Raw genomic sequence first — 27,619 nt, 5'->3', positions numbered from 1 at the left:
GAAAAGCCTACATGATGTAATATGTAGGTTTGCACCTTAGTGAAATGCGAAAAATAATAATGATAAAAAGTTACATACATTTGGAACCGATTTTCGCAATGTTCTTATCTGTGTAACTTTTCTTATCAATTTATTTTGGAGGCCATAACTAGTTTCCTGAATATGGTAATGCGATGCACACTGTGGTTTTAGCCTGTCACGTGTGTTTGATTATTTATTATTTTTAATGGAAACAACCATTTCCATGGACGTTAAATGCATACTTTGTGATTGCACATCAAACATAATAAACTCATGCCTACAGATTTACCTACACTCCATCATATCGCATTGTCGCATACTGTATTGATCGTGATATGCTGAAAGTGCCGTAAATTTTACCTAACAATTGACACAAAAACGTGTTGAGATCCCTTTAAAATTCAATGTTATTAAACTGTAGTGTATATTATGATGAGGATCCTTTCCCGTGTCTACTGACAATGAAACAAGTATAGTGCTGTATTAAAAACATGCTTAAAGTATACTTGAGATGCTCTGGTGTATGTCTAAAAGCCGCTATAATGTTTTGCTATTACAACCCAATCCACCTGTCCAATACACACATGCCATTATGTTGAATTCATACAATTGAGCCACCATGTGTTCGTGGAGGCAGCTTTCACTTTGAAATTGGTCCTTGCGGCATGCACCACGGATGCAAGTGGATTTAAATATCTGCTTCATAACCGCGCACGTATTGAGTGCTTCGAAGCAGAGAATGCTGCTGCTCTCAGACTAAGACGTCTCTATGGCAAATGATTATCATAACTTTTTAACAATGGTCTGTTTACAATGCTTAAAATGAGCTCCTCTTCAGGGTATCTATTTTTCAGCAACAATAAGACTGCAATGGCATTTTTTTTCCTCTTCCAAAGTAAATAATTAAATAGCCTAATACAAAATATTAATAAAAGCATGAAATTCGCAGGTGTTACTGGATGTATATTAGAATTATGTATTACACATGCTGTTTTTGGCTACTTGATGACTTGCTTTTCATTGCCAAAATATATCCTGCAGCAATTCTACATTCTGTTCTGTAATTGTTATTTAAGTTCGTAATGTATTACAGGTGGAGTTGCGGTTAGAGTACTCGACTTGCGGTCAGAATATTTGGAGTTCAAATCCAGTTTGATTGTTTTTTACTTATCCCATCATCTCTCCGGGTTGATAAAAATGAATACCACTTTGTGACAAGTCATTGGATGTTCTGCTGGATGAATGGACTCTGCCTTAGAAATGTTGAATTTGTCTCAGGTCCATCAATGGAGATAGGTCATCACCTTATGCTCGCTTAAACAGACTCGAGTTAAGTGAAATCCTATTTAGTTTTCACTGCCAGTTAAGTCATGAACATATTGGATACATTCAATACGTACTTTGTTGACATGTCCCACCACTAACCATCTATGTCATCTACAAATCAACAGGTACCTCCTATGTATATGTGGAACAATAAACTTGTGCTAAATAAGCAGTGGTTTCAGCCAACATTTTAACACTTCTTTAGCCAATAAAGGAGCAGTTTATCATCATAACCAATGTTTAAAGTCAATAAATGAACAATCGGATCAATTGAACTGCATGAACATTTTATTTGAAGTTGCCAATTTTAGTAAAAAAAAATAAGGTCATATTTCGACATGTTGAAGTTAAAGGTTGAGTCCAATAAAAACACCAATAAATATACTTTGAAACCACTCTTTAGCTTGACTCTTCAATGATACTGTTTTAGCAAAGAAGATTCAACTTACAAAGCTTACCCATAGTAATTCAATTTGACGCATTACCCTGACAACAGTTTTCCCCACCCCAAGCCAAGAGGTTCAGTAGAAAAATGGTAAGCCACTCGATCCATGAATTCCAAATAAAAACGTATCGACGTATGGGCGTCAATCACTTTCGTGGCACTGCTCAGTGGAGCAGTCCTATGAGTGTTACACAAAAAACCCCACAAGATCACCTATTCCGAGAGATGGAATTTTTTCATGGCCTCTCATTTCAGCCCTGACAATGTACTCTCTCCTAGAAGAAAGAAAGGATATTGACTCTAAAGCTATGCATCAACCAGCTCATCAGATACCCATCACGTTATAGTTACACTTACCCATCATGACCCATGTGTACATGTTGTGCACACATCCACCAGGACCGGCAATAAAAAAAAACTACATTTATTTAACAGATTAATAGTTTTATTGCCAAAATCATGCAACATTTTACTCAACCAATTGGTCTTTTTGGATCAACGTATCCGAGCAGCGGTAATTTAAACAAGGCATATCAGATTCTATCCGTCTTTTGGTAAAGCCACGTAGATAGGTTGAACCTATCTACGTGACTTTACCGAAAGACCCAAAGAATATGAATTCCTGCAGTCACGAAAGCTTGAACACGAAGGCATATATCACACTGCGGTTTCACTTTCACCGAGCAATGTGGCCTGCTTAAAACACATTCCTGTGGAGGGAGCTGGTAGGGACGTTGGGTTGCTCGGTCAATGGCCAGGGTCAACGGCGGCGTGGTGTATTCCGCAAATATGTCCGACTGTGAGGGCGGGCACAAGCCGGCGTGAGTAGGTTAAACGCTGAGTTTTATAAGGGAACCACGGGGTGACCAGCCCCTCCCCACCTAGCCCCTCCCCACCCTCCCCACCCAGCCCCTCTCCACCCTCCCCTCTCCACCCAGCCCCACACCTCCCATTTTTGGATGCACGACGGACGGACGGACACAATCATCTCCTGTGGGCTGGTGTAACCAGGAGGTTCCTACCAGCAGGATGTTCGTGTTGCACCCAATGTCCTGTGTGAGAGTGATAGATAGCCACTTACACTATAGGGCGACATATTGTTCTGGATTGAACATGACTCGATAGTTCTGATGATGATGATGATGATGAAACACACCTTCCCGGTTCATTCGTATTTATTATCCATATTCCACAGAGGCAATGACTTATTATTTTGAAACTTGGACCGGAAGCCTAGCTCAAATTGCCACTCTTGACCAGCTTCCCTTCAGACAGTCACGCACCTTATCCCCTGCCGATAGGCATTTCTCCTCCTTCCCAATTCTTGCTGCCATTTAACTGTTGTCCTGAAAATCTATGGCGGCTTAACCCTTTCCCGTTCCGATGACATGTGCGTACGTCAACGGAACGGAACTGGAAGAAAAAAATGAAATCACTTCATCGGTACCGAGGCTCCCACAAGGCTATTCTGGAGGGCTTGTGGCATAGTTTGGCGCGAGCTATCATAGTGCGGTCGTGTCGCTACAGTTCTATGCGGTGAATACAATGCGTTTTAAAAACAATGGCACTACGGCACTCTTTGAATAAAATTAACACTGAACCGCTTGCGCGTTCCGAGATTCAGCGGTGAACGGAACCCACCCTGAAACTTTCAGACGTCTCGGAACTGGAAAAGGTTAATAGTGTTTGAGAAAGCCAATGCGATGCCGACTACTGCTTCATCACAGAAGTGGCCAACCAGGCATAATTAAAGACCTTTGGACCTCTGTATTTAGTGCCAGTCAACTACCTCGGCCCTGACGGAGACTCATTTGAGTTTACCCATCGGACTGTTCCAGTCCGCTGGGCACTCGCCAATCACAGCACTATGCCAATCATCGTACATCCCTTTCGCACGAGCCAGGGTCCAGCATCCCATCAGATTGGACAAGATTGCCGCTTTAGCCGCTCTGTGAAATATGTGATAAAGTTTATGTTGCTCCCATGGCTCCCATGCTGTTCACGCGCATCGCACGGTCAAATAATTACATGGATTTTTCTGTCACTTGGTAACATTAAATCAAACCTGTCAGAATGTATCATTTCGCAAACTCATTTAATTGAGTATATTCCAGTGTTTACTCTTCAAAAGCAGAATGCTGTTTTTTTTAACACACGAAGCATGGGCTGTTATTCTAGAGGAATTACGTAATTTATACCATAAAAATATTATGAAAAAAATATGACCGTGTGCACATGATATGTGATTTCACGATGTTTTTTTTTTATTAAAATTGAAAAAAAAAGTTATCGGGAAAAATACTGTCCCCCAGCTGAACATACTAGCCATCAAGTAGAACATAATGTGCCGGTCAAGATAAAATATCAAACAATGAACCAAAGTGAAAGATGTTTAGACCGCACAGCATCGTGAGAAAAAAAAAACTCCACAATCCCTTCGGAGGCCAAAAATGGGCTTCAACACATGCACAGCAGCCTGATCGAGACACCACTCTTAAAGTATGGCCTTACAAAGGTCACACTATTACCCTTTGACACTTAAGACTGTGCATGGAACAAGCTCTACAAATATCAGGTGACACTCACTCCTCCTAACGCAAAGTGACAATCGGCCTTAACCATGCGGCGAAGAGTAGAAACTCTGCGCTGCCTGCAGACTTGCCGCTAGATAAGAGGACGGCTGGTGAGGGAGCCCACCTCAATATGCCAAGGGTGGCTCGCGGCAAGGTCACAGACAAGGCGTCTGCAGATCTATGTCTCGGTTGCCAGGGAAGGCTGACACCGCCCTGGGCTTAAACCTTGATGAGGTGTGAAGTGTAGTTTTATCCCAGATGAAAACGGAGTAAGGGGTTCAATGATCATCAGTGCCTGAAACGCACTAATCCATCTCTGCGAGGTCAATGCCATGAAGACTCAGACCTTTCGCATCAATACATCTAAAGGACACCTGCTGATGGGATAAAATCAAAGGTGGCCAGTTGTAAAGGAACAACACAACCTGATGCACAATCTCTCTTTTAGGTGCCACCCAGTCGCTGATTTATCGGCTTGGGCAGAGAAACAAAGTGCTTCGGCAGGACCGAGTTTCCGACCCGCATTTCCAGAGCATCGCCACATTTGCTGGAAGCAATGCGGCACAATGGACCAAATTAGTTTCTGGACAGATAATAAAACCTCTTCTTCCCAATGGGTATTGCATATGCTGTTTGAGAAGGTTCAGCTCAAGCGTGTTCAGTGATCCACCGAATCTGTTTCGTTTTTTTCCCCTCCACCTGCGATTAGCGCGGTTTGGCTACGTGCAGTGCGAAAGAAGTTCGGCACACGTGCATGCATCTGCGGATGACACCAAATGCTGTTGCAGAGCCTTGAGTGTAACAGTTCAGTGCTCCTGCACTGATGCTCCTGGTGTAAGCCCATTGGTAGCCGTTACATTTACCTTGCAGAGCTAGAACATGTGTTGACATGGTGTATCCACAATTACCAGTAATTTAAGAGTATTAACTGTGGACTCTCTTGGAGGTCTCTGCATACCCATGTGGGATTATATAAGCAGCATTGCATTTTGTGTCTCCACGTAGAAAAGAAAAACATTTTAATTCACCAGTGTATCATCTTTCTCAATGAAATAATAATTTTAAGCTAGCAACCTCTGGACTGGTTTTAACCATTGAGGGTTTCAGTGGCAGTCAGGCCTATTTCATGAAAATGTTGATGTTGCGATACGTTACAGGCTAGAGCACCTCAATTAACCATGAGCGACATTGTATATAAACTAATTACACGTTGCTGCGAAACACTCGCTAGAAGCATGTAATGTACTGTATTTAAGCAGAACTCCGGTTTCGCAAAGTTAATGCGTTTATGTTATGAGGTCACTGAACAGGAAATGTGGTAAAAATCATCCACCTCGGAATGAAGTAGGCTTAACCAGTTGTGAACAAATTTTAAAACTGCATTGCTTTTTGCTGGGGTACTGAAGTTTCTGGCAGAGCAATGATGGGAAATGTTTGGGATTAAATTGGAATTATGTAAGCATCAAATAAAGATGTACTTTCAAAAATAGGTCCCGAGCCAGCAACTGATAGTCAAATCGAAATACAGCGCAGTCTAACGGGTTAATGTCTATGCAAAACCGAACCCTTGATGGATGTTAAGTAAAAAACAGTTGGTGTCGCTTACAGGTATTTTCGGAGATACGCCTCCACTGTTGCAGGCCATCTCGCAATTGCACCTCCTTTAACTGCAGATGCAGACCTCTCAAGCTGGGAGATGGATAATGAGCGAGTGGCCATCGCATGCCGTGAGACTGATGAGTGGCAGTGGTGGGCGTGCTGAGAGTGGACGGCCGGGGTGGGAATATTGTGCTGTGGTGTTGGCTTGTCTTGTTGGGAGAGGGAGGGAAGGCGGGGGGGGAATCAATTGTTTTTTTTTTGTTACGCAAGAAGTCCCGCCGATCTTCATGCATGAGACTTGGCAGTGTTGTCACGAGAGCTGCATACTGAATGTGTGTGGGACTACTTCAGAGGTCTGCAGATTCCATCGGCACATTCTAGATTTGAAGCTTTCGTGACTGCAAGGATTCATATTCTTAGGTTTTTTCGGTAAAGTCACGTGACTTTACCGAAAAAACCTAAGAATATGAATATCCATCGACACAGCTTGGATGTATAGCCGGTAAAACATTTAAATGAACGTTTTTTTGTTGTTGTAATTATATGTACAAAAAAGCGAAATAATCTTTAATTCGAATACTTGAACTTACAAAACATGTGAATTCACGAAGTCGTGAGGAAAAAAAACAATTATAGTTACTCAATTCTATTAAAGTGAAAACATTATGAGTATTATTGTTAAATAATTATTTTTATTACGTTTTTTGCAGGTCTGAGCGAAATAAATGTCAGAGCGGACAAGGGAAACCAACACAGCCCTACAAATGAATAATACATTTTACAACAAGGACAATTTCATTTGGCATAAATGCGTAAGATTATACAAGAATGGCTGCGCAAGGGACACACAATGGCTGTTTGCAGTAGAATATGTCAAACATGTTTATGAATGAGCCGTCCCACAAGGGTTTGTGGGCCGTGGCTGGGGAGGAAAGTTTTGCATCAGAGAGGCAGTTTTCAAAGTAGGAATTGAAAGAACATTTCTCGTCGCTTTTATTACGTGGCTTCATTACTAGGTGTTAGCTATTCATAAGAACAATTCCTGCAGTGTTCCTGCGCTTCTGGTGTGTAGTTGTCATACCTAAGTATCATTTGAGTATTAATAGAGTCAAACTGAATGTGCCATTGTTTGTTGCTCGGGTCTGAGGCTGGTGCTTTGGCCAGTCCACTGGGTGGTGTGATCTGAGGTTGTTGTTTTTTTGCTGCCTTGCCCAAGCTTGATAAATCGGCCTTATAAAACAAGTATTGCTAAATAATTAATCATGTGATTTATTTTATATAAATATTTGGTGACTTGCTTACCTTTTTCTCTATTTTGCTCTCATTTCGGTTTTTTGTGTAGCGTTTGCTGTTGTAACTTGCTGACCCGCCCATACTGGACATGTGTGAAAAAGAGCTTCATAGCTCATCGGATTCCTCCAGTCTAAGTAAAGATTCTGATTCTGAGGTTCATCTTAACTCTCCTCATTCTGCTGCCTCATCCTCCTCCTGCAGCTTGGCTCGGGACTCAAGCGCACGGTGGTTTTCTTGTATTTCAATTTAAGGACACGCATGCAATTGTGTCCTGCTTTTAGAATTCGAATTGGAAATCGTATTTCGCACCTGTTTTACGTTGCTCTTTGTGCGTTGTTGGAGCACTGTGAGTGGGTTGGTTTAGAGCGAATTGACTGCCTCTGATGACGGACGCTTGTGTTGCGCCCGAAACGTCGTGATTTAATTTATTTTATTTTATACCTACGTGACTTTACCGAAAGAACCAAAGAGTATGGATCCCTGCAGTCACGAAAACTGCAAATCTAGATTAAAACCTCAAATCTAGGTTGCCTCTGGTTCCTATTCAAGTTCAATGTTGACGTTCTTTGAAGATGGGTTGGTCTGATTGTTGGGTATTCCTCCCACCTGTTGGTGGATTTTGGTATGACCCTGGATCCCAGCAACTTTATTTAACAGCCAGCATTTTGGCAAGAAAGTGCATGTGTTCAAAATGTAACAAAATTACTGCAGTGTTATTTTTTGACCACACGGCAGCCACATTTATTGATTTCAAACTTTTTGTAAAGTCTAATTCCTTGCGATAAACGTCTATCAGGTCTCTAACGTTCATTCATCCTAAAGGGCCTATGATTGGGGTACGAATGCCTAATTGGTCATCATAATTTCGACTGAACATTAACTATTTATTTATTCAGCGAATGCTTTTACACGTAACTGTCGTACAGTTAGAGCACCAGATATGCATGAAAAATAAATGTTTGCCAATGTTATATATTGTGTGAGTGGACGTCAGCCCCCACGTAGTCACAGAGCCATGTAACAGCCTCCTCCTCCAGCACATGCAGGGAAACCAGTCCACCCAGAATGCAGTGACGGACTTCACAGCTGGAGAAGGCACACACCATGATAAATCATGGGCAGTGCATTTGAGCTACACTTAAACCTTATGGCGGGACCCCGGGGTCCCGAATAAACGGAAGTCAAAATCGTAATTAATTTCTTTTTGGCGACTCCGTCCCACCGCGCGGATCATTCTGTGGTCATGTCGTCCAAGTGCAGCAGCGAGGACGAATGCGTAGAAGAGCTGAACCAGCGAATGCACTCCATGCTCGGGTATGGGCTTGATCATAAGTCTTATCCAAAGCTGCTGAAACTGCCTACACGACTTAAGTTCTTTATTTGTCATAACGGTTTGCATAATACGGTGAAACTGTGTCTCTTAATCTTCATTATTATTTGTGACGAAATTGATTTCTCTAAGACGAAGGTACTTTGCAAATCCACTGGCTATCAACAAAGATTCGTTCATGAAGCCATCCATATATACAGACACACACAATTTCAACGGAGAGAAAGGTTATAGACTCGGCAATCATTGGAAAGATGTCATCAACCACTTTGGGTCGTGACTTGACTTGTGTTTTCTTGTCAATCAACCTCCACCGTCAGCAGTGGGGTGTGTGGAGCGGGGTGCAGTCATTTCCTGGCGGCCTGCCGCTGCATTGGCATTGCCGCCCCACCCATGCTGGTGGTGCTGCTGATGGCACTTGGGCTACGCCCATCTTCATACCTTTATCAACAGTTTGTCTTTAGAGGCTAACCCCTTTTTCTGATGACGACTGCTTGCGTTGCGATCGAAACGTAGTGATATTTTTATTCACTTTTTTTATTTTTCCTATCTATGTGAGTTCATTGAAAGAACCAAATAATATTATATTTTACGTGCTGTTTACAAAGTGTGTTCACAAATCCACATTGAGAAACACGATGATTGACAGAGGGGTGTAAATCATTTTTCGATAGTGTATTTAAATAGAGGTACTGCAGGTAAGTGGTTTTGAGTTTTAAAGGCATAGTTTAACAAGACAACACTTGCCACCATCCTTCAAACCCATTGGTGAAAAAGAGCAAAGTGGGGGCTTATGGGACCCCGGGGTCCCGCCATGAGGTTCACTTGCTACGCAACGTACGTGCAATTCGTTATGGTCCTGAGTCGTGAAACTAATTAAATGCCAGAGAAGTGAACCATTATATTCCTATAATGCCGAAAACCCCGATCCTTGCTCTATGAAGGGAGAATAAGCCGAGTAAAATTAAACTTGCACCCTTCCATTTGTAAGTCAATCGCTGTAATATGCACACTCTACGCATAGTAGAAGTGTGCATATAACAGTGATTATATGTACAGTTATATCCAGCCGAGTGGTGAAACTGGAATGCTCAAGTAGATAAAAAAATACATGTTGCAATTTATTCAAAGTGCAGTTAGTAACTAATTACAATTAAATAAATAATCACACTATGATTATAATTACATGTGCGACATAGCATTTAAATTTAAACTTATTCCACCTCCATAATATGGTGCTATTTTTTACTTGTCTTTTTCAATTATAACATATCATAGTTTTCAAATAGTATTTAGAAAGTCATGACAAACAAGTTAGGATATTTCTCAAAGCAATGCACATCGTAGTTTTGTTTACAATTGTACATCCTGGAGATTAATATAATTACATACAAAGCATGGGAAAGTTCAGTCATTTTTTCCTGGTACATATGTTCCGTTGGTGAAGTGTTAAGGGCCATGAGAGCAAAGATTACAAACTTTTAATCGTGAATACACTACATTAAAATATGTTTTTCAGCTAGTTTTACTGCTGCTTGTTCATGAACTGAAATTTACACATTTCGGTACTCTATGGAGGCTGAATGTATATAATGACATTTAATATCATATCGTGAAGGTAAATCAAAGTGTTTCCTTACACAAACAAACTGTGAGATGGTAGCGAGATGTAAAATACCTCGTCTGGTATACAGGAGGGCGTGGGTTCAATCCCGACCCTGATGTCTGTATATTTGGAGTTTGCGTGTTCTCCCTGTGGTTGCATGATTCTGCAATTCAAAATTGTATTTTTTTTTTAATTTTGACTCTACGGAGCTCTCCGTTTTTTTTAGGATGGTGGGAATACCTGTGGAAGTGTGATTCTTCTTGCTTTTACATCAGCACTGATAATCAAAACGGAAGCAAAACGTCAAGTGAATTTTCTCACAATGTATGAAGAAATCTCATTTGTACTGTGCTTTCTCTCTTTCCCGGAGCTGTAAACATAGGTTCTCCTTTTTCTGTGAACGGTAATGATAATGATATGATACATTCTCACTTTTTTGTGAAATTACTGCACGATTCACACACATGCAAAATACAAACATGAAAAATAACCTATACTATTATAGAGCTGCATTTGTAATTTACATTTAATCATTTTAAGAATAAGGACAAATTTGGATTTTGATTCTTCCTTTTTCTAGTCTGCGTGGTATATGGTTCTTGTGGGCAATTTTTTTTACGTTTTCCTCAGAAAATTAATGGAAATGCTTCAATAATCTCTCGATGAGCACCGACTCATTTGCGCGGTGTACTAAAAAATAATGAGTCTGGTTTTTTTATTTCTGCTCCTCCAATATGACGAGCTTTCTAAACTGCGAAATTGCTCAGAGTCAACACAGAAAACCAACAAACCACCAAGCAAGGGCCTTGCACACGTAGGATGGAATTTAAATGCAAATGCTATAAAGGGGTTACTGGAACATGGCAGACACAACATAAGAGAGAGAGATTGAGCCACTGAGAGTCTCTCCATCATGATCATTTCTGATATGTTATCCCTTGGGGCCCGTCAGAAAGCTGACAGACAGCCATTGCCTGCTTTGATGTGAGCTGTCTAGCAATGTTATCACGTGAGCACCCTTTATCCCACTGGACCAAAGGAGACAGAGGCTGCCTGTCTTATTTCTGCAAAACACTTTTCTCTCCCGGATCCTCCAAAACTTATTCTACTTACATGCTTTTTTTTCACGGTGATAATCTCACCAAGCTATCTTGGCGCTCTTTTCAATGGTTTTGTTCTCTACAAGTTACATTCTATCCTGAAGGATATAGGATACAGGCAAAATGGTGCTATATTTTAGAAGCATTGATGCGAAAATGCTTTTAATATCCTCAGAGGAACATATCTTCATGTAGAATAAGCATTGTCTGTAGGACATAGATTATGCAACAGAACAAAAATAGTACCAAACTCTCCATCTTTATGAAACCAAACGTTTACGTAATTTTGCACAGCACACCAATCGTGAATAATTTGACAAATATCTTGGAAATTGTGCATTGGCTCAAACATAACAAAATTATTTCATTTACTGCCCATCACCCATTTGCCATAATTTACAGAGTTCCATACTAATTTAACAGAATTAAAGTGAGGCGTAGTTTATCAGATGGAAACGTATACTGCATTTCCAATTTAACAGCATTGCAGTTTGGGATCTATAATTGGAATGTATATTTTACCTTAATTCTGGCAGTAACAAGACATCTGGGGAATTAATGGAACCAAGATGTATTGGTGTCAGCGTAAGAGTATGCTGCAAGCAGTTTCTGCAAAAGGAACAGCCTGAGAAAACCAATTATATTCTCCCTTATTGTGTTTTATACCTTTTGCTTTCGTAAAGTAGAATCGAATAATGCATTTTAATAGTGTTTATACCAGGATTAATATTCGTATATTGTGGTCGTACTCAAATACTAATTATTTGCTGCTGATGCAGTGTACGATAGATAGAAAGAAAACCCATGATTAATTTATAGGAAGGGACAATATTATGCCTTTACAACCTCAATTCTGCCACATGTTTACGACTTATAAAGCAGAGCATTTATTTGTTGCCCAAGCCTAATGTTACATATATACACTTTTCTTCGTATTGTCACATTATATATATATATTAATATACACATACAAATTTAAGACAATGCTAAAATAAAATGTTGTTTTTTTTACTGTGAAGCTTAAAAAATAAAATAAAATAAAACATGAATAATGTACAAAATGTTGCCAGCTACAAACTTCCAACGAAGAATATTTGGTCGAACCTTCAATATTTGTTCCCCGTTGCCAATCGGGCAAGTCCCGAACAAAAATGCAACTTTATACTCAACGTTAATGTTTTTAGTGGATCATATTTACTGGCATAACCATGACCCCATCTCCCCCCTCTAAAAAAATAGACAGACAGACATAGCTGATGCATTCACGTTTTCAAACTTAGACCGTGTTAACAAAAGAATCGTGATAATTAAACAAAATTGTCAGGAGGCGGGGGGAGGTGGTGCGAAAACGTTAAAGGCCGACTAGAAGGTGCCCCATCACAGATGATTCACAGGAATAAACGGAAACTTACAGTCCCCACACTATATGTGTATGTATATATATACATTACAAATAACACATTTTTATTGTATTAATTTAGAAGCAAAAAGGTGATTAAAGAACAAACCGTATAACTGACTTTTAACGTCCAATAGGGTAAAATTCAAGAAATGCGAATTTATATATTTAATATTCAACATTATTACTAATTATGAAATGTGCCTCCTCCACATGTAATTCTAATATTTGGAAGTAAATTATAGCCAAGAAGCATTTTGATGTGAAAATGTATGCGGGAACAATTTCATACGGTAATAAGAAATACAGAAAAATTTACAACTAATCCGACTGTGGGCTAGAAATGTTCTATTTTACACAAATAAATTAACGCGTGATTTTATGCAAAAGCAAAATGCAATTGCCTTCTGTATGCCACCAAACCTGTGCAGTTCCTTGCTGAAAACCGTTCTTGAATTCCTAGGGTGAGGAAATACGGAGTGACTTTTCAGAAACCGTGATCTGAATCCAAAATCTAACAGGATTCGATTTTCGTGTTGTAAACGAGAATTTGCTGACTTGGCCAATCAAACAATCTATATTTTACCACCTTCTTTTACCATCACTAAAACAGGTGTTTATAGAAGACTGTGCAATCCACAATATCACAAGGGCCATGGTGAATAAGATCCAATATTAATTTACAAATGTGAAAAAGCGGCTTCAAAATAAGTTGAATGGCATATTAGGTTTATGTGCATTTTTTTACATCACATTATACCATTATGTTGAACCAAGCATGCAAACATGTTTCATATTTTAACGTTTTCTAAAATGTAGAATCGTTTTACAGGAAGAAAAATATATATATAATTAATGGTAATACACCGGGCAATTAAATCCGGAATGTGTTTTGATTAAAACATGTAAAATGATCCGTGTCTCGCTTTGTCATCAAAGCATCGTGCCCTGTCATATTATTGTTTGCAGTGAGCTGAACTTACATGCGGCAGGTGCAGCAAGTCGGATCCTCGGAGGCCACATCCTTGCTCGCAGCAAGCCACAGAGAAACCCTGGCAGGACGAGCGTGCACATGGCAAAGCGCATCATGACGCTGCTCATGTTGGCGGTGGTGGCGCTCGTGGCGATCGTGCAATGCACGGGCCTGCCTGCTCACCTCCTGGGCGACACGCGTGCGCCTGGGTCGCCGGGAAGCCTGCAAAACCTTACGCTCACAAACGCATGGCACAAAGGCGACCTCGAGCCGACCGCCGCTGGCGAGCAGCACACGCCGTCGAGAGAGATCCGCCAGCTGCCAGATGCCATCATCATCGGAGTGCGGAAAGGTGGCACCCGGGCCCTCCTGGAGATGCTCAACCTGCACCCCGACGTCGCGGCGGCAGACAACGAGGTGCACTTTTTCGACGATGACAAAAACTACGCGCAGGGCCTGGAGTGGTACCGCCAGCAGATGCCCCTGACCAATGAGGCGCAGATGACTGTGGAGAAGACGCCAGCGTATTTCTCATCGCCCGTGGCTCCGCGTCGAATCCACGAATTGGATCCCGGCATGCGGCTGCTTCTAATCGTCCGAGATCCGACTCAGAGGGTCATCTCTGATTATACACAGGTACGTGTATACAAGTGCTTAATGCAGTTACTGGAAATACGCTGGCAATGTCACACACCGTTCGGTTTTGGGCAAACTTCACTTGAGTTGCTGTTGAATTCGTCACGGACATATTCTGTTACATGATGCTGATGTGGTGTAATGTTTAGCACACCGGATTCTGACTCCATTTTGATGGTCACCTCGGACAAGAGGACCACAATGCAATTCTTCAGCAACGGTTGATGCTTTTTGCATAAATGCACACAGGCTCAGAGCTCTTTGCACACATTTTTGTGTTTTTTACTCATAGTTTTCCAGCCTATACTATTTTACTGTTATGCTATGATTTCTTCCCATTTACAGATTTTATTTCTGAAAACATCACAGACATAATAATGCGCGGCCCATAGACCAGTGTAGAATATCCAGACTGGCTGCAAGATTTTTATCATCTCAAACTTTATTAGACAGCCAGCTTAACATCGCCTCAAGAGAATACACACCACGTAATGGGCATGCTACTACTGAGCCTGAAGGCAGGGCTTCGGTTTCCAACAAGCAAATCTTGGAATCGGAGAAACAAACATTACCTTTTGAGCCTACTCTGCCACCCAGAACCAGGAAGGGGCTGCTGAGCTGTCTGATTGTAATTGATTCGTAGCCGAGTGAGTAAGATCTTTATCCTGCCGCTTCAACCATTTCCTACACGTGGCAAAGGTTGATAAACTTTTCTGTGCTATATCTGTAGCGTGGTACAGAAGGCTCTTGTTTACACATCAGATTATTAGAACTCAATATTAGGGTCAACATACTATATGTACCGGTCAAAATGAATGTAGTCTACCGTCTCTAAATAACAATAACAACAATAATAAATGCTTTGTATCTAAATGGCCATGATGTTGAACGAATGGAGATTATCATAGCCTGTTGTTTGAAGTCATGGCTTAATTTAATTTTGTGCTACGGAGGATTGAAGTGGTTCAGGCGCTCGTTTGAACATAAAACTACCCATTACTTACAGGGTCCATGTGATAAGCTCTATCTGGTCAACACAACGTGGTTGAATGTTCTTTTTTTCTGAAGGGTATCCGGAATCGATAGCCCCAAAAAGATCCCAGCTGCAGCATCGGTTGCTATTTGGAGCTGGGATAACAACTTTCACCCAAGGAAGCTGAACTGAAATCACGGATTTGAGCTCGTGGTGCTCATAGTATGTCCACCATGCAATAAGCCATGCCTGAACATCAACCTAGTGACTTTAATTGTGGAAAAACAAACAGGCATGTCATGTTGTCCAAAAAAAAAAACACTGACCTAAGATATGCAAAACATTTTGTCAGCAGTCGCCAAAATAAACTAACTGTTTAGTGGTTTATTTTGCTTGTACATTAAATGGGCATTTCACGTTTGCACGAAGCTAATGGTCCTGGAAATCTTTGCCACTGATATAAATTGTTGACGTAGTAAAGTTAATTGGCATGCACGATGTGTGGATGTGCAACGCACATTAGTGTGCACGTAAAACTTAGAGCTGCTTGTAGGACAGACATGAACTTGAGCGGCAAAAGTTTTGAGTACAAGGACGGAGAGAGTATTTATTCTTCAGTTTGGTCTTTAAAAAACGAATTTTCTTATTTTACTGAGGAACATGACCATTTAACGCGAACGTGCTAAAGCCATATTGTCGGCAGTCTGGGCTTGTTGTTATACAAATGTGCTGGTTTAGAAAATAGAGGCGTGTGTAAATCTTTCACAAGAGTTCTGCATTGTGTTGTACAGACATTCAAAGTACAATCGTGACCTTTTACAGACTATGTAACTTCTTGCGAGCATTTTACTTTCTGGTGGATCACTTTATTGGTAATTATTTTGTTTGCAAATGGTCACTCTTTGTGTAATAGATCGTTCTCGCCAATAACAACAACACATGGCAATCTAGTGGCATTTATGATGAACAAAACCTCATTCAGCTGCTGCTGATGAGACCCAGAGAGTCGAATCCCCCTCCCCAGTCGTAACGAGCCTTTGGGAATTGTTATCTAAAAAGCCATCGGCATTACAGAGGTAGTTTTTTGGAGCAACAATCTCCGTGTGTTAATTCTTGCAGTAGTGCATTTTTCACAGATGACGTAAATTTGTATACAAACTTAACTTAATTACTACCAATTAAAGTTTATCTGCGAAATAAAGAAAAAAACATCATCTTGCAATGAGAAACATGACCTATGTTGTTGCATTCATTGCAAGATTGATATGATATACAATCGTTTTAATTAATTTAAATTACATGTGTTCACAATCATAATTATGAGGATAATAATGTACAGCTTTCTCAAATTCAATGTGATGCAGGCCTTCCCCATGGGGGTTGTTTGACCATACTTCACCTAGGTGGGATCCCAGAACCAGCCTCCATATGTACACATCATTTATTTACGTCAGTGTCATAATTGACTAAAGAGCCAGTTGTGATATGTAAATGAACACATCAACGTATGTTACATTGTGTTTCATCTGATATATAGTCATTTAATTAAACCATTGTAAATGGAAATCAAAATTACATTTCAAACTGTGAATCCGTTTTCTGATTACACAAGAAGGCAATGCTTGCATTGATAGCGAGTGGCCTGAGGGAAGGAATTTCTCAAAAAGTCCCAATGAAGCGTTTTGATATATTGGAGATTTATACGAGACATCTGTTGTTGTTTTTTGATATAGAACTGCAGACATTTATAATGGAATGATGTATGTTTGTCACCGTTTTCCTTGAAAATGAAATGGCTTCAATGTCAGACAGGTTCTGTTATGTCTGAAAATGTGAACGTTCTGTAGCAAATACCAATATGTCATGTCTCAAAGCGTTTCCAAAACAAGTTATCAAAAATGGCACACACATACACCCTGCATAGTACATAAATAAACACATTATACTGTCCATAAATAAGGTGTATACAGTTATACAATATTGCGTTTGAGAGAACGAAAAAAAACCTTTTCTGGATTTACTCAAAATTATTCACGTGTGGAAAACACACTGACCATTTAACAATTCAAGCATGGAAATGAGTGAACCGAAGGACCTGGGGTGCACTAATTCGTTAGCTGGCGATAGGGCTTTAAACACAAAGAATGCATTTGAAAGACTACGGCTGAAAATGGGGAAGGGCCTCCTATTAAAGCTCTCAAGGACCACCAGAAGAAATGTCCAGATCGTAGCCACTTCATTGCTTTTGGGCCCCACGTACAGACATGTGGGTGGCCAACCATCCGCCCAGCGGACATGTGCCGAACTCTCATTCTTTTGAACGGAACACGGTGCATTTCAAGTTATTCCGCTGACCGGTTGAAGCAGCTCTGTACAGTTAGCGCTAGGAGAGTGACGAGAGTGTGTGGTCAGTGACCTCGAAATGTAATTCACTTTCCATTATGCCCACGAGTCATCAGGTCATTACACTGCTGAAACATTTTGTGCCGCTGACTAATACAGGGAACCTCGCACTCTCACAACTCTCAGAGTAGCTGGAGGTTCGCAAAATCCAGAGCTGTGACAACTGAAATGTTTAACTTTTTTTTTGTGAACGACTATCTCCAGATACCGTAATGATTTACACGTTCGTTCTTGTAAGCGGAGGGAAATTCAAAAGTAATAAAACAAATCACCTTGGGAAATTGTATCTCGCTAATTTGTAAACGAGCGCTGTGGCAATCTCTCTTGTTTTGCAACAGCCTCCGGAAGATACAGTAGTATCACAGAACTAGTTCAGAGGTCAAATCCATTGCTTCATTGTCACACTAAGTGGTGTGCCTTCTCAGTGCCTTACCATAGAGTGCTTCTTCATATGAACCTTATGGTGGTACCCCTGGGTACCTTAGTACCCCGGCTCTCGCATAATGTCCGTGATGCAGTCATCTTTAGTCTGTTGATGGTCGGCGATGCGGCAATTGACTCATCTCGACGAGCTGTACACGATGCACCGCTATGGTGCGTACGCGAGCCTTCAGGGTTTCGGCACAATCGTCTTCGCTGCGTTTCGACATCGCGGAGTAGCACTGATTTTGGATTGATCGGTACCCCAGTCGCTGAGTTAAGTGCACCCCTGGAAAAAAATAGTGTCCCAGAAATAACATATTTAATTGCCTCGGCCATTTTGTATTATTTGGTACCCTGGGGTACCGCCATAAGGATCATATGGCCATCAAATCAATTAGTTTGAGTTCTCAGCACTTGGTATATGCCAAATTATAGTATGTAAATACAAATAGTAGTAAAAATTGTAATCGTAGTAGTTGGTGACAAGAATGAGACCATCATCACATGAAATTTGAGAATTTGGATGGTCACCCTGATTAAAATTCAGGAACTCTGCAGTGCCAGCTCAATTATCTGATGCAGGACTAACCACTTGTGGCCACCCAAGCACCAACTTTGCATTCCACTCTTGAAAAAGGTTGTTAGTGTACAACATTGCCGAAGTATGTTTTGTACGTCATCCTGTTGAGTTCAACTGAGTGACCTTTTAAATGTTGTCCTCGTTCAGTTACAACACCGTAATTGGCATCACATTTTGAGATTTAGATCCTTAATGGCATTGTCATCAAATAACGGAAAGGCTAGCATTTGAATTGTCCACTGACATTTTCATTTCATACAACCTGGAGGATGCTCATTCCCTTCTGTTGCCTCCTAGGCCATGGGCCAGAGCAGTGCCACTTCCGAAGGTGGCAAAACTTTGCTCGCACCAATGTATTTACACGGCAAATACGAGCAAAGTACCTGATAAACCCCTAATGTCAAATGATTATCACATAATCCAGTGTTATTGGCCACATAAAGATATTGGACCCAGTAACCATGTCACCTCATGGGATTCAGACAAGTGAAACATCTAGTCCGGGCTCGTGGACTACATAGTCTGGGAATTGCAGCCGTCTATGCTGTGGACTTCCTGCACCTGCTTAAGTTCAGGCTTAAGATCTACCTTTTGCTAACTCTGTCCATGACAGACTGCCTGTCTCTATAACATAAGTATCCCCACTGTTTATGTAGAGCGTCTCGAGATGCAGTCACATTTAGATGCTATATAGACTCAAATGTAATTGCACACGTCGTACAAAATAAGACCCATTTCTGAAAATAACTAATGGCATTCATAAATGTGTTAGAATATAAGAAATAAAAGAACAGGACAGTGTAATATTACATGTTTAATGGGAATTATTTTAAGAGTGAACAATGATCTGTAGTAATGTTATTTGAGATTGCTCAATACTTAGAATGCATTCCATTATAATACAGGGTAGATGTATATTACGTAAAAAAATCTTTTTTATTTATGTATGGGGCACCATTTGTAAACTTGACCAAAACACAAAAAAACCTTAATGCAGAAATGTACGGAAATCCCATCCATTACAGAACTGAGTGTGTAAAGGTATATTTAGAATGAGCTTGGGAATTATTCCAAACATGTGACATTAATCCCATGCAGTTCTATTTCAGTGGAATTGAATCTTGTATCTTACAGCAACTAAATCGGCATTTATTTATTAGTATTTCTTTTCAGTACAATAAAACCATTAAACATTCCACTTTAGTGTTTTTATAACAATTTCCAATGAAATTATCACAAAGATACATGGTATTTTGTGCAACATGTAATGAGTTAAGCACTTTAGAAATGCTGACATTGTATTCTTGCGTATATCTGTTATACACACGTTAAAAGTAATACTATTGTTCCTCATCTATATGATAATGTGGTACATAAAAGCTGATGCGATTTAGTTTAGCCTGCACTTACCATCAAATATTGTTTTGACAAATGGTTCAATAGCAAAAAAAAAAGTTTAATGATTGTAATTTAGCCTCGCAAGGGGGGGCAGAAACTGTCATGAGTTGTTTATGCCAACAGGTTTAACAAAGTCTGCAGACTCAAGTTGAAGCAAAAACAAATCAATCCGATCAATGGCTCAATTCCTTTATTTGAATTCAGGTGTAGTCAGATATAATATTGTTTTTTTCCACTGGAGTGTACACTTTTGTATTTTCCTGGCTGTTCAATAATGAATTATGAATTCCCCACGGCTAGCTGCCATGGTTAGCACACTGGACTTGCAATACAGAGGTTACCGATTTGAACTCCTGGCGCAGCAGTTAAAACAATGGGCAAAGTTCCTTCAAACCCCGGCATTATAAATGGATACGCCGCAGCGTGTATGGTGGCGTAAAGTGTGGGCACTCCCACTTCTTCTGAGATGTCTGGCCAGAGTGGTGCGATTGAGTTGCTGATTTTGTCCACCTACCCCCTTGTGATAGACGAAGGAAGCCTGCATTTTAAAAAAGTTATTTGGTGATATTTAATTGCATTATCAAAGCAATCGTTGATCCGATATAATACAGATGTTCGAATCTCTTACATCCTGGCTGCTGGCTACAGGGCTGTGTATCGAAATGTCATCGTCAGCCATGTACTATCCACTGACGGACAAAGGTCTCCGCATACCATTGCAATCCCCCAATATCGTGAGATGTCATAACACACAGAGTTCCTGCACATGTATGGATGTAGAACATCTTTCGCACTGTACATACTCAACTCTACATACTCAACTCTACATACTCAACCGTGCTAATCGGAGGTGCAGGGGAAGGACGACAAACTAAACACAAAAAGCAGTTGTAGAGAAATTCGTTATCAATGTACATTGAAAAGTGCATAGCTCCAGTGGCTTCCGAATATCTGAAGAGCGTTCCAGATGGCCGCAGAAGTGCGTCTGAAAGCACGCCATGCAGTGGCAGTCTTTGTTCGATGGTTAGCAAAAAGCCTGTGTGAGAATTACTGGAATTTGCATGATGACTTATGCTCGTTGACGAGATCGGCAAGGTATTGTGGTTCATTTGTGGCAAGCACTTTGTGTGTAATGAATGTGACCTTAATAATGCGTTCCGTGGGACTCCAGATGAGCGAGCAGAACGGCCTGGTCAAGCGATGCCTCCCTTCTTTCCTGGAGAATGAGGGGCCATACCGGGAACTTCTATGGATAGTGTGGAAGAGGAGGCCAAGTATCCAGTAGTGGAGCCCTCGAGAGCTCCTTTTAGTTGGAGGTCCTTCCTCTAACAGTGACATTAACAAACAATTGCATGGCTTATATCTTAACATTTTACATCAAGACTGTATGTTTTTTTGAACACTGTTGGCCAGGGTTACAAGAAGTTACATTTGCTTTGGAGCAGATCTATTAATTGTCACCACAAACTCTGAAACCAACTGTGTAACTACAATATAACGTGAATACAATTCCTTCACCCGATTCTTAAAAAGTTTGGAGTCATCAGCTCTCCTGGAGCTTACGATGGGGAAGCGGCTGTCAAAAGTGTGAATCCGTTGCGACTTTGATTATTTTGGGACACGTAATTTTATCTATGCCCCACTAACTGCTGAATAAACAAACAACCTGCCTGTAAATTGCGCACACGCTGGGTGAGATATTTCCGGTCAAAAATAATTGTGTGACCATATGTTGCGTGGAATTTTATTCCCCCCCCCCCACCTTTTTAAGTTGAAGTATCTGTCGACTTGCCGATGGCTGTTCTCGTGATATATTGCAAAGGCAGTGGGACTTTTTGTTTCTGTACGAGGCGCTATTTCTTTCGAATCCACTGGGCCCATACGCATATCTCTCCTCGCATGGTCATGAAAAGCAAAAAAAAAACATATCCCGAAGGCCTGTTTGCTCACTTGGTAGCACAGCGATGATAATAAATAATGCTATAATAAGGTTGTTAAAAAGTTGTTGGTCAGGACTTAGCATAATATGAAGTCTATAAAACTGTGCTCTGATGCATATTAAGAGCAACACTTTATTAATATATATTACATTTGCTGCATTTGTCCTCAGACTTCGTAGGGTTATCAGAATAAAAAGGAAATCTGTAGGAAATGGTTATGCAATGATGTAGTTTGTTCCTTTTAAATTGCCTCGTTATATCTTAAGTTCAGAAGTATCTGTTGCAGTCAATAATAGCATCATTTTATCAAGTGGTAATCTAGTTAATATAGTCACATTTCCTATGCAGATATCTGAAATACATGTCGATTGAAAACCTTTGCATATAAATTGGGGTGCTCAATGACACATTTCACAAAGCTAGACTTAAACCGTTTTAAGAAACTTTCAATGCATAACTTCCAAGGCTCAGCCTCAAAGTAGCAAATCCCCATCATCAAGATGAGTCGGGACAAATGTGAAATAAAACAATTGTCGTCCTGCAGCTCACAGCGGGAACCTTTGGAAAGTTGTACCGACATTTATTAAACAAATATTTAAAGATCATATAAAATGTATGTGTGGTAAAATATGGCTGGTGCTGTGGCAGAGTACGCACCGGGAAAAGGTTACAAATTCAAATCCCGATCCAGGGTTTACTTAGCCCATCACACCTTTTAAGACACAAAACATGAGTAATCCCCAAGATATTAACAGTCGTCGTGCTATCTTACTGCAGTCTTTTTTTATTCACAAAAATTGCTTGAAGGTGCAAAAGCTCTAATCCTGGCTCATGGAAGCGGCAAGATGCTGGATTTAATTTTAATTCCAATATTGCACCGATTTATGATCTCGCTGTCAATCCATTCTAGTGAATCTCATAAACGACCGCTCTGGTCCTCCCACAGGTTTACTACAACCGACTGGAGAGGGGCAAGCCCACCAGACCTTTCGAGGAGATGGCGGTGCGCGACGGGCGCGTCAATCTGGCCTACCAGGCCGTGCAGCGCAGCATGTACGACCTGCACCTCCTCCGTTGGCTCGCGCACTTCCCTGCGCAGCGCATCCACGTGGTGGACGGTGACCGGCTGGTGCAAGATCCGCCGCGCGAGGTGGGACGCGTGGAGCGCTTCCTGGGCCTCTCGCCGCACGTTGGGCCCGACAACTTCTACTTCAACGCGACGCGTGGCTTCTACTGCCTCCGCAACCAGACGCACGAGCGCTGCCTCAACAAGTCCAAGGGGCGGCCACACCCGAGTGTGCGGCCCGATGTGGTGCGCCTCCTCCACGCCTTCTTCCGAGAGCACAACCGGCGGTTCTTCGGCATGATTGGCAGGACCTTTGATTGGCCGTGAGCCGTCGAGAGAGGCTTGCTCCTGCCGACGCTCATCCCCTCGTGGCAGTAGACTTCGACTCACGTTTGACGTGGGGCGAAAGCAGAAAAAATATATATATATACACAATGGACCAAATTGCAAAAGGGCACTTGCTATTTCTAAGCAGCACTTCACTTATGATAACTTCTAGAGCAATGCTACAGCCTAGAGAACGGGCCTTGCCCTGATACAATATAATACCTACGTTATTAAAGCACAACAGAACTGATTTGCTGCCGATGGAATAAATTGGTTTGATTTTTTGAATGTCAGAAGAGTTAGTGTCCTGGATGGTATGAAAAGCTAAAATAAAGCATTTTTAATGTTGTGATTGATCTGCTTTATTTGTATTGCCAGTAGTTCCAATTCAAACACGGGGAGTGCATTTACCAATACCCCTTGACAAGATTAATGATCCTCTTGTTAATGGGCAGGTTAAACGTGTCAATTATTTCATCATGGTGTCCTGAGGCAAAAAATGTATGTTAAATGGACCCGCTTTAAACTCGAGCCCTTTTTTGGCCATTGCCTACAGCACAGTGGCAAGCGATGTCACCAACGAGAGGACCAATCAATCTCATAAATACCAAGACTCCTGCTGGTCACCTTTGGACATACAGCTGAAGAACTTTGGTGTAGATTTGCAGTCAATGCCTATGCACTGCGCTTACACAATCACAACAACACCAGCTTGGCTTAAATGGGCAAAAAGAAATGGAAACCAAACAACCAGGAGTTTCTCGAGGGTCAGTGTGTGTGAATACCATATCTATTTATGTACACCTACCCTTTTGTAAATTGTAAATTGAAAGAAAACCAGAAAAGTTTTAAAAATGTACATTATATTTAACCTTATATTTTTACTCCTACCGGAGGCCAAATGCAGTTCACTTAAAGTAATAAGTTTTGTGTACAACGCTTGCTAAAAAAAACATTGGTTATTTATAATCCTTTAATTGCTAACAATGGATGTAATACGTTTATAACTCTTTCATTTGTACTGTATGTATTCAACATTTTTAGATTATATCAGTCAAAGTATGCTTTTATCAAAAATAAAAACAGTAAAGGACATGAAAAGATGAGTAACAAATGTTTTTGTTTTATTTCCTACCATTTATTTCCATAGCAATCCATTTTTTTTTTTATATATGCCCAGTATGTGACCACAAAAGGAACTTAAATTTATAATGAAGTTTTATTCTAAAACTATAAACAAACTTATTTTAAATACAAAAAACAAGGGTGGAGGCATCTCAATTCTCAGGGCTCTCTTGCACTCGTGGCCCTGAGCCAGAGATGGAAATTCCACATTCCAACAGGGACCAGTTTATTCACAGAACAACTCCGAAACAAACTATACAATGTTGCTGGTATTGATTAAACATTCCAATACTGAAAAAAATACCTGCAAATTACTCAATTGGAATTACACTGCAACATCGCCCACTACTGTAAAAAAAAATTGGCATGACAAAATAATAGTTGTACTGAAAATATGATTCCACGTGAAACTGATGTGATCCACGATTGCACAGAATCAATCAGGATTGATCAGTCGATGAGATCTGGCACAGTTGGTGCAGTTTGGATTGGATTTTAGACAATACTAAACCAATAATGACAATAATGATAATACAATTTCACCAATTAGCATATTTAAATATATATAAAACAATTAAAGAACATACATACCACCGTAAAGATTCTGCACAATCAGATGAGCAGACTACAATAGAGGCACTACTCCATGCAGCTCCCGTGATGTTTAGCAAAAATCATTAACTAGAATCAATTAATCTGATTATGCCCACGTGGAATCGTGCACGTGAAAATCAATCCGTATTTATGACCAAAGTGATGTTTTTCGTAGCAGATTTCTGCAGAGTGTACTGACACATATTACAAGGGGACTTTGTATATCTATTGACGTTGAAAGTTACTCTGTTGATGAATGAAGCAATAAATGACAGCGCTGCATGCCTTCTCAACATTCAAAGTTTTGATTGCTCACCCACAACATAATCTCACAGCATAAAACAACTCAAGAGGAAGACAATCATTGCGTGCACACAATCAACATTTACTGAGCCATCTCGAGTCCCTTTTGGGAAGCCTTGCATGAGATTAAATCCCGGGGTGGGGGAACATTTTTTCCGAGGGTGGATGGAAAGGACCTTTTTAATCTCAATTACTGCAGTTTCATCGACCGGGAATAGCAACACTGTTGGAGAGATATCATTCTATACTCTCAGATTATTAAGGGGGGACATGACTAAATCTCCCATAAAAATTGTTATTCAGTGCGGGCCTGAACAAATATGAAAGTGAGATCATCTCATTGGTGATTAACAGAAAAGGTACTTGAAAGTAAATAAAAAGGTCGGCAGTGGAATTAGAAACCAGAATTGTCCACGACTGCATTTGCTTATTCCTGGGTTTACTTTATGACAGCCCATTTTCATTACATGCAATGTAACCTTCTGAACCGTTCAGAATTTGTAAACTGTCCTGATTTTAGCATGGTAAAAAAAAAGACCTCAAAATTATATCACCCCCCCCGCCCCTCCCCCGAATCTCTTAGCGACTGCGCCACTTGACAAGTGTACATCGCGACAAAATTCCAATCGGATAAATATCCATAAAGAGTGAGATAATTCATGAAAATAGTATGCGACCGGAAGGGCCATCATTTGAAAAGTCAGCAAAAACAGACAATGAAAGTCTGAAATGCAATTGCATCCTTGAGATATCTCCTAACCAGCTGTCACATTTAAAATCATTCTGAATGTATAGTTTGAATGTGCCATCAAACATATTTCATTTGTTATTTTAAAATTATGTGCAGGTTATTTTTTTGGCCGTAAAACCTTAGCGGGTTACAAATTCTGATTTGCGTTTTGATCTTTTTTCAAATGACCGTTAATAATGAATACAAGGATTGAGACATTTTATGAAGCAAATTAAATATCAATATGAAATTTGGTCATTATGACTCCTTGGTTTATAGTACAACCAACCATACATTTAGGCTATGTTTTACAGTGCTCACATTACCCCATCAATAATAATGGTTGGCTCATATTAAAGAGTTAATCAGCAAGAATAAAATCGATTGCAGGATAAGTTCACGACGACTTATGGTACAAAAGAAGTACCGACCATAATTTTTTTTTTAAGTTCTGCTGAACAGTAAAGTCAGTAGCAAACAGAGGTGTCCCAAAGGCACTCTGTGGAGCATAACACCACGATTTGGGCCTTTCTTTAAGGACCCTTTCCCATTTAAGTGACACTGCACACGTTGTCCCCACATTGTTTATTGCTCAGACCCGCGTAGGTACACACACACATTTTAATTGGTATGCAAGCACCCCATTATTCACATACACGTTTACGCTTGTTCGTTTGTAGGACTGAAAATAAATTGGTTCCGTATCAAGAGAAAGTTCTTCTCTGCATAAATCAAATTTAACGTTCACAAAAAATTCTAAATTCTAACTGCATTGGCTGGCAGATTACATATTAATAATATGCATTTTATACTGAATATAAAGCTCAGCATCTCACTTTCATAAATTATATTTACATGTTATACATTATCACCATGCAATGCATGATATATAGTATGTGGGCTTTTGTAAGCATTTGCTTGCCTAATGGCTATTTTTTGCAAAATGATCACACATTCGTGGTTAATGGTCTGGATAGATTCTGCTGACTAAGCACATGTAAATGAGGATGTGATGCAAGGCTGTAATGTTTACCCTGCTGGCATTATCCATACTCTTTTATATTTATCACTAGGAAATTCGTTCACTTCATGCTACGGCTTAAAATCATTAACACACTAAGTAGAAACGACTAATGATATTGGCCTAATTTAACAGGAAATATAAACAAGAAAAATGTAAATTACTTGGAGAAATGCAAACATCACAGTCAATATGCTGTCGTTTACAGGCAAATAATTTGCCTTCAGGTGGTAAAGGTGGTCTTGCCGTCGACTGTATTTTTGCTTCTTCATACAAAATGTATACCTTACAATCACAAGCCATGATCTATCCACTGCTGGATGAAGTCATTGCAATTCCTTCGTCTTGCAAAGCCGCAATGCACCTCGGTTCCGGACGTGAGCTTATCCCATCGCTTCAGCCACGTTCCCTCCGATGGCTGACATACCGTCACCC

General features: G+C 40.4%; 1 protein-coding gene across 1 annotated transcript in view; it reads left to right on the top strand.

Annotated features, from left to right (window-relative positions):
• Window positions 1-24,512, top strand: part of LOC144717682 (heparan sulfate glucosamine 3-O-sulfotransferase 1-like) — a 38,827-nt gene extending 14,315 nt beyond the window's left edge. Inside the window, exons 2-3 of the mRNA XM_078593228.1 lie at window positions 13,662-14,301; window positions 22,965-24,512. Coding sequence (XP_078449354.1) covers window positions 13,765-14,301; window positions 22,965-23,411 — 984 coding nt within the window. The 5' untranslated portion in view covers window positions 13,662-13,764 and the 3' untranslated portion in view covers window positions 23,412-24,512. The remainder of the gene's footprint in view (window positions 1-13,661; window positions 14,302-22,964) is intronic.
• The last annotated feature ends 3,107 nt before the right edge of the window (window positions 24,513-27,619 follow it).

Source organism: Lampetra planeri, chromosome 4 (assembly GCF_965212315.1).
Source record: "Lampetra planeri chromosome 4, kcLamPlan1.2.h2, whole genome shotgun sequence".
NCBI classification, from domain to species: Eukaryota; Metazoa; Chordata; class Hyperoartia; order Petromyzontiformes; family Petromyzontidae; genus Lampetra; species Lampetra planeri.
The sequence above is the reverse complement of the archived record's forward strand: the minus strand, read 5'-3'. Positions and strand labels throughout refer to the sequence as shown.